Source organism: Hippocampus comes, unplaced genomic scaffold, assembly GCF_001891065.2.
Source record: "Hippocampus comes isolate QL1 unplaced genomic scaffold, H_comes_QL1_v1.1 scaffold44, whole genome shotgun sequence".
NCBI lineage: Eukaryota > Metazoa > Chordata > Actinopteri > Syngnathiformes > Syngnathidae > Hippocampus > Hippocampus comes.
Window position 1 is genome coordinate 1,518,871 of NW_017805546.1, and position 7,009 is coordinate 1,525,879.

The 7,009-nt window shown below is 45.4% G+C and overlaps 2 protein-coding genes across 2 annotated transcripts in view; one reads left to right on the forward strand and one right to left on the reverse strand.

The window, feature by feature from the left end:
• Positions 1 to 2,796, forward strand: part of cdk5rap1 (CDK5 regulatory subunit associated protein 1) — a 7,948-nt gene extending 5,152 nt beyond the window's left edge. The window contains exons 10-13 of the mRNA XM_019879340.1: positions 47 to 177; positions 254 to 403; positions 1,946 to 2,086; positions 2,347 to 2,796. Coding sequence (XP_019734899.1) covers positions 47 to 177; positions 254 to 403; positions 1,946 to 2,086; positions 2,347 to 2,442 — 518 coding nt within the window. The 3' untranslated portion in view covers positions 2,443 to 2,796. The remainder of the gene's footprint in view (positions 1 to 46; positions 178 to 253; positions 404 to 1,945; positions 2,087 to 2,346) is intronic.
• A 346-nt stretch (positions 2,797 to 3,142) lies between these two features.
• The window catches only part of LOC109521506 (bactericidal permeability-increasing protein-like), a 15,316-nt gene continuing 11,449 nt past the window's right edge, over positions 3,143 to 7,009 (reverse strand). Inside the window, exons 6-17 of the mRNA XM_019879341.1 lie at positions 6,872 to 6,992; positions 6,719 to 6,782; positions 5,602 to 5,662; positions 5,273 to 5,364; positions 5,017 to 5,193; positions 4,863 to 4,922; positions 4,618 to 4,785; positions 3,984 to 4,051; positions 3,827 to 3,869; positions 3,696 to 3,759; positions 3,402 to 3,478; positions 3,143 to 3,318 (exon numbers count right to left, since the gene is read on the reverse strand). Coding sequence (XP_019734900.1) covers positions 3,277 to 3,318; positions 3,402 to 3,478; positions 3,696 to 3,759; positions 3,827 to 3,869; positions 3,984 to 4,051; positions 4,618 to 4,785; positions 4,863 to 4,922; positions 5,017 to 5,193; positions 5,273 to 5,364; positions 5,602 to 5,662; positions 6,719 to 6,782; positions 6,872 to 6,992 — 1,037 coding nt within the window. The 3' untranslated portion in view covers positions 3,143 to 3,276. The remainder of the gene's footprint in view (positions 3,319 to 3,401; positions 3,479 to 3,695; positions 3,760 to 3,826; positions 3,870 to 3,983; positions 4,052 to 4,617; positions 4,786 to 4,862; positions 4,923 to 5,016; positions 5,194 to 5,272; positions 5,365 to 5,601; positions 5,663 to 6,718; positions 6,783 to 6,871; positions 6,993 to 7,009) is intronic.

Below are 7,009 nucleotides of genomic sequence, written 5' to 3' on the forward strand. Positions count from 1 at the left end.
CCGTAATTGTAATGTGTGTGTGTGTGTGTGTGTGTGTGTGTGTCAGGCGTAAGTCTCAGCAGTGACTTCATCTCGGGCTTTTGCGGTGAGACGGAAGACGATCACCGGCAGACCTTGTCTCTCATCAGAGAAGTAGGCTACAACATCGGGTTCCTTTTTGCCTACAGCATGAGAAAGGTGAGCAAGTCACAGAAGTGGCGCCGCCGTGACATCATCATTCCTTAGACTTTGGTCTTTTTGTTGTCCGTCTTAGAAAACCCATGCGTCCCATAACCTTCAAGATGACGTGCCGGTGGATGTGAAGCAACGTCGGCTGGCGGAGTGCATCGGTGTGTTCAGACAGGAAGCTGCGAGGGTCAACGCCGCTCTTGTTGGCAGCACACAACTTGTCCTGGTGGAGGGGGTCAGTCAAGTAGTCATGACCCGTGCATAAGGCTCAGTGTGGTCCTGTTTTGGTTTCCTTTTTGTTCTTCTGCCAAAACCTGTCCCACTTTTGAATTGTCGCTCGTTTGAACCAACAAAAGGCGTCAGACGTACCAATGGGCGACGCTCCTTTTAACTTGAAGTGTCATCGATAATCGTTCCGTTGCAGCAACACAAGCCAAAGAGTTTGAAGCATTTCCTGCTGAAAATGGAAGCAAGTACGGGATACTTTTCGGCTGTCTTGCCAAGGGAAAGTGTGCACTTCGGACAGCTAGGCATCATTTGGTTTCATCAAAACATATTCTAATCGCAATGTTCTTTTTTTCCAAATATCCCGACTGCTTATCAGTCATTGCTTTGTGCCGACGACAATCATTGCAAGTTTTTCCATATTCTGATGCTGCATTCGAATCATATTGTCATCCGGAAAGTAGCCCTCTTTTTTTTTTCTTTTCTTAATTTGCAAAGCCAGCAGATGTTTTTCGAACGGTCTAAATTGATTTGTGATGCGTAACAAAGCTCACTCTCAGCACAAGGCGCACATGTTGTACTGGGTTAACGTAACCTTACCGAGCAACAATGCTCATGGCGCCATTCTTTTTTTTTTTTTTTTTTTTTTTTTTTGCCAGGGAGAACAAAACTCCAAGTCGCAGAAGTGGCGCCGCCGTGACATCTTCATTCCTTCGACTTTGGTCTTTTTGTTGTCCGTCTTAGAAAACCCATGCGTCCCATAACCTTCAAGATGACGTGCCGGTGGATGTGAAGCAACGTCGGCTGGCGGAGTGCATCGGTGTGTTCAGACAGGAAGCTGCGAGGGTCAACGCCGCTCTTGTTGGCAGCACACAACTTGTCCTGGTGGAGGGGGTCAGTCAAGTAGTCATGACCCGTGCATAAGGCTCAGTGTGGTCCTGTTTTGGTTTCCTTTTGGTTCTCCTGCCAAAACCTGTCCCACTTTTGAATTGTCGCTCATTTGAACCAACAAAAGGCGTCGGACGTACCAATGGGCGACGCTCTTTTTAACTTGAAGTGTCATCGATAATTGTTCCGTTGCAGCAACACAAGCCAAAGAGTTTGAAGCATTTCCTGCTGAAAATGGAAGCAAGTACGGGATACTTTTCGGCTGTCTTGACACGGGACAGTGTGCACTTCGGATAGCTAGGCATCATTTGGTCTCATCAAAACATGTTCTAATCGCAATGTTCTTTTTTTTCCAAATATCCCGACTGCTTATCAGTCATTGCTTTGTGCCGACGACAATCATTGCAAGTTTTTCCATATTCTGATGCTGCATTCGAATCATATTGTCATCCGGAAAGTAGCCCTCTTTTTTTTTTTCTTTTCTTAATTTGCAAAGCCAGCAGATGTTTTTCGAACGGTCTAAATTGATTTGTGATGCGTAACAAAGCTCACTCTCAGCACAAGGCGCACATGTTGTACTGGGTTAACGTAACCTTACCGAGCAACAATGCTCATGGCGCCATTCTTTTTTTTTTTTTTTTTTTTTTTTTTTTTTGTTTGACAGGAGAGTAAGAGATCTGCCAAGGAGCTGTGCGGCAGAACAGATGGCAATATGAGAGTGATCTTCCCAAGGGAGGATGTTGCTGCTCATCCTGCCGACTCCAACTCGGCCGCAATCAATGTTGGAGACTACGTGCTAGTGAAGGTGAACATGAGTGCACTTAGGTCTGTTTTAAGGGCCGTAGACAAGGTGGACAAATAGCAGTCGCCGTTAGCACAAAACTCGCAGACTTCGGCTTGAAAGCGGAGGAAAAAAACTGCTCTGCTGCTTGGTGATTTGATCTCAATTGTCAAGTCGTAATATTCCAGGTTTGAGAAGGCCCCTGTATCATTTTTGTGAGAAACGCCGAGAGAACTGTGAATGATTTGAATGACCAGTAACCGTCCGTTTTTCCTCTTCTGCAGATCACGTCAGCCAGTTCGCAGAGTTTGAGAGGTCAAGCCTTGTGTCAACAGGCATCCCTTGATCCAGTCGGCGCTTCCGTCCAGCCATTCATATGAACATTTGCCTCGCCATCCGTGACTGCCGCATGCCCCGTGATGGCCACTCTTGACAAGTCAGGAAACAAACGACGGCATGTCATCTTGTCGCAAAGGTACTTCAACCATCCTGGTCACTTTCGGACCACCGAGTCCGTGTTGATCCGTGATGTGACAACACATTCACAACACAACTTTTAGTGTGTGACCGTCCGAGGGTTAAATGTCTTTAACTGTCGAGTTTGCCGAGCTGAGTTTTGGGATGTATTCGGTTTGTGTTGCACAAATTTCAGAAATTTGGTCGATGATGATGGCACATATTGTTCATGATTTAATTAGAATACGTATTGTATGGGTGCCCGAGGCAGTAAAAAATTACAGCCTAAATTACAGTATCAGTCAACTAAAAGGTACAACCATGTTTGTATTAGCTCAACATATTTGTCCACTTATGTTGATTAACAAGAGAATAAAAAATATGAATTTTTTTTTTTGTACCTTTAGAACAGATCAAATGTGTCTTGATTTGAGATTGACAGCGAGTTGACAGTTAAACATTTTCATCGGCTATTTAGAGGACTTAGGGCAGGAGCTCAGAGGTAAGGCGGGACGAAGCCATTTCAAGATTTGAAAACATCATCGGCTATTTAGAAGACTACCAGGAGCTCAGAGAGATAAGGCGGGACGAAGCCATTTCAAGATTTGAAAACAGATCACGGGATCTTTAAAAGAACTCTCAAATGTAAAGAGAAACTGGAACAAATGTTGAGCAATAATATTGAAATGAAAGCTGAAGATGTGGAGGATCTCGGAGTCATTTGCAGTGATTGTTTTTCCGTTGTGGATGTCACTCCATCACCCTGTAAACTGAACATCTGTCCCAATCAGAATGTAGTCCTGTGAAATAAAAAGAGACATTTAAAACGTCACAGATAATGATTTAGCCACTAACTTTTAATGGAAATTGCACTCGTTCTGACCTTCAGGATCTGAAGGTCGGGGTTGACGAGCTTCATCTTCCCAATGGTGGGGAGCGGATATCCCTTTGCAAGTTGAACTGCGGAGCAAGGCATTCATTCATTTCACAAGACAATAGACATCGCCATAAAGAACGCCCCGATATGGTAGTTGATCTGTAAAAAATGCCCAAATGTTCATATGAAGACCTAATTCGGTCAATTTGTCATGACAGGATGCGCAATTTCTGATCCGCGGTTGTTGAAAACGGCTCCATGTGTCATGGGGGAGCAAAAGCTCATTTGGTCGCCACTTACCATTCACTTTTGGAATAACAACCATTTTCAGGACCAGGTTCAGGATGTTGTCAAGGGATTTGACCTGTATCGTCACTTCGGGTTAGTTCCTCTCACTGGTATGGACTAAAAAGTGGTCATTTGCATCTTACCTGAAAGTCTCCCACATAACTTGTCCCCAGGGTCAGCTCCATTCTGTGCAAATGAGGCACAATTAGACTGTGGCGTTTGTCCTCGCGAGGAACTTTTAGCCCCACCGTTTCCTCAAAGAACAAAGAGTCTTTTTTATTTATTTTTTTGGGAACTTACTTGTTGAGGGTCACCTTTCCAGTTAGCATCATGCCACTAACAAAGACGCTGGCACTGACACTGGTCTCCTGTAAGGGGAAAATGAATACAAATGACGAACGTTTTTTTTTTTTTGTTAAAGATTAAAAGTCACAAAATTGGTTTTGCAAAGATTAAGGCCTCAAATAGCACTTAAAAAGTGTTAAATATGAACTCCTGCAGCATTGATTCAATCAAAGCTGCCGCTTAGCCGTTAAGCATCAAGCGAGGTTGGTCGAGCTCTCCAAGGGGGTCTGCATGGACACTCCCAGTGTCCTTTGCAGGAAAGCTGCATCACGCCTGACAATGCACCCCCTGCAGAGCCAAGAGCTGAGTGTATGCCCATCTTGTCACTTGGAGTGACTCCAAGTCACTCGTCCTTTTGACTCAAGGGAGATGCTATTCAGCAACTCTTCAAGATAACATGTGGAACATCATTGGGATCGTTTCTGGCTCCTTTGCAGGAAAGCTGCATCACGCCTGACAATGCCCATCACTATCCAAGCATATTTGTATGAGGTAAACATACGTGTCCACCTTTATGTTTGTTCACAGGAGTATGAAAAAGTTGACATTTCTTCAAGAAGATGACAGTAAAGAAAAGTTTGTGACGTGCCATGTTGAGGACAAACAGCGGCGAGAGCGTGCCGTTGGCTTGGATGGCATAGGCCGTCACCGTGCTGGTGGCTTGAATCGTCGCGTTGTTGCTCTCCACGGTGACGATGGGCGTTTCCGCCGTTTTTACCAGCAGTTTCATCAACAAACACGGGAAAGATTTGGCAATCTGAAAGTTCAAGGCAATATTTTTGGACAAATCACTTCCTGTGCCCGAGTTCATCGTTTTGCGAGATTGACTGTCACCTGGGGGATGAAACCGCCAAATGTTCTGGTGTTGAGCCTGAATGGGGAGCTTTGAGGGATCTGCGGCGATGGAGCGACAATGGTTACACATCAACATGAAGGCATGGAAGTTGACACGTTTGAAATGAGAACGCTGCGGCCAGCCGCGGCCCACCATGTCATCGGTGATGTACAAGCTCAGGGCTCCGGCGGTGTGGTAGACAAAAGCCGCAGAGTTGGCGGTGAAGGCGGACACGCCCAAGTACAACATTTTCTTGTCCTCGGTTGGCAGAGAGAAGACCGCAGCGGGGAACGGAGTTTCCTGCTTTTTCTCGATGTTGTAGAATTCCCCCTAATTTCCAGAAGAAGGGCAATCCAAATGTGGAGCTCCGCCTTTCAAATCATTTCAACCGTGAGACGCGCGCTTTTACCTTCAAGCTCAAACCGATGGAAGACTTGACGATCGTGGGGTCGGCGACCATGGAATATTCAATCTCTGCGTACTTGTCCACTTGGGCCAAGACTGCGGGAAAGAGGAAAGAGATTGAAAGCTGTTCAGTCACAGCACCGCTCGGCATTCCCATGCAATTCAATCTGAGAGAAATGTCATTTCCCACCCAAGTGCACACGTGCGTGCTTTTTCTGATTTAAGCGCAACAGAGAATATGCTCCCAAATCTTGTCCGTTGCTATCATCCAATGAAAAGCGGCGCGAAATAGGTTCTGACGTATTCACCCATGACATGAATAGGCTTGCTTACCATTGAGCGTTTTCAACTGAGGGTTCAAATCAGTCACGGCGTCAGCCACCAGGGGGCAGATCTGAAAAAGTCAATCAGAGTACGATTCTCACTCCATAAACCGATTCACTTGTTTTGTGGGAAGATGTGAATCCGTTTTAAGATTCTCATCACGTTTTTAGACTTCAATGTGACGATAACTGACAGGAAGCCGTGTGTTCAAACTTGACAATCAGGACAAAATCATTGAGCTGCCACCGTCTAGTAACGCAGCTCAACGCGTCGGTCGGCAATTTTCATCAGTTAACTATTGAAATGAAAACAGGTTTCAGTTTCGGGCCGTCGTTTGCTTTCTAATGAAAACCGAACCACGAGAGCTAATTCCTTCCAAATGTTTTCATTGCTCAGCCACTCAAGCAAATGACATTTGGATCACTGCCGCCCTCCGAACATCATATCCATCCATATTGCATCTTTGTAGACTGTGCATTATGCGATTCGTTTAGCTTTCTGTAAAGTGTGAAGAGATGCAATTATTTCTACCATGTGCTGTCCTTCCTCCAGGCCATCACACGCAGCCGTATAAGGCCACATCAGCCCTGTCAACAAAGTTTCGATGAAAATACATAAACTGTCACACAAAAGAGGAAGAAAGATTACATTGAGGAAGCAGATATGGTGGAAGGTGATTTCTGTGTGTGTGTGCGTGTGTGTTTTAATGCTAGACATGTAGTAAGCAGGTCTGCTTCCCAGTTCTGAGGTTTGGGGTGTGAATCGCTGATCGGTCCGTGGTATTTAGAATTTGCATGTTGTTTCTGTGCTGACGTGCCCCCCTCCCCCACCCCCACGCACACACATTGTTCATTCCTATTTATCCCAATTGACAACATATCCAAAATGCATCTTCTGAACTTGTCATGGGAAAATTCCAGAAAAATTGATTGGCATGGCCGACACAGCAACGTTTGGTACTTTGTGCCCTTAATCAGAGTACAGAACCGGAATACTTCAACGTTTTATACCTCTAGATGGAATTTATCACTTAAATAACTTGCTACACGATCAAAAGATTCCCTCTGGTCAACGGTGTTTCGAGATAAACCGGCCTGCTGGTCAAGAGTGCTCAGGAAGTGCTCACCTTTTTTTGTAGCGCATTGCTAAGCGCCTTGTTGATGAAGCTTCTGAAAAGATTGTACAGCCAGCTGAAATAAAAGAGACGCCCTGATCAATGAGTCACTTCTTGTCTTGGTGAACAGTAGTGCATAGCAGTGCTTTTTTTTTTTTCTGTCACCTGGCTCCGCCGTGGAATTTGATGTTCACGGTGCCGACAGTCGCCGTACAGTCGACGTTACTGACCTGGGGTCGCCCCGTTTCATCACTTTTGACCGCCACAACTGAGCTGATGGACAGCCCTGTCACACTCAAATCA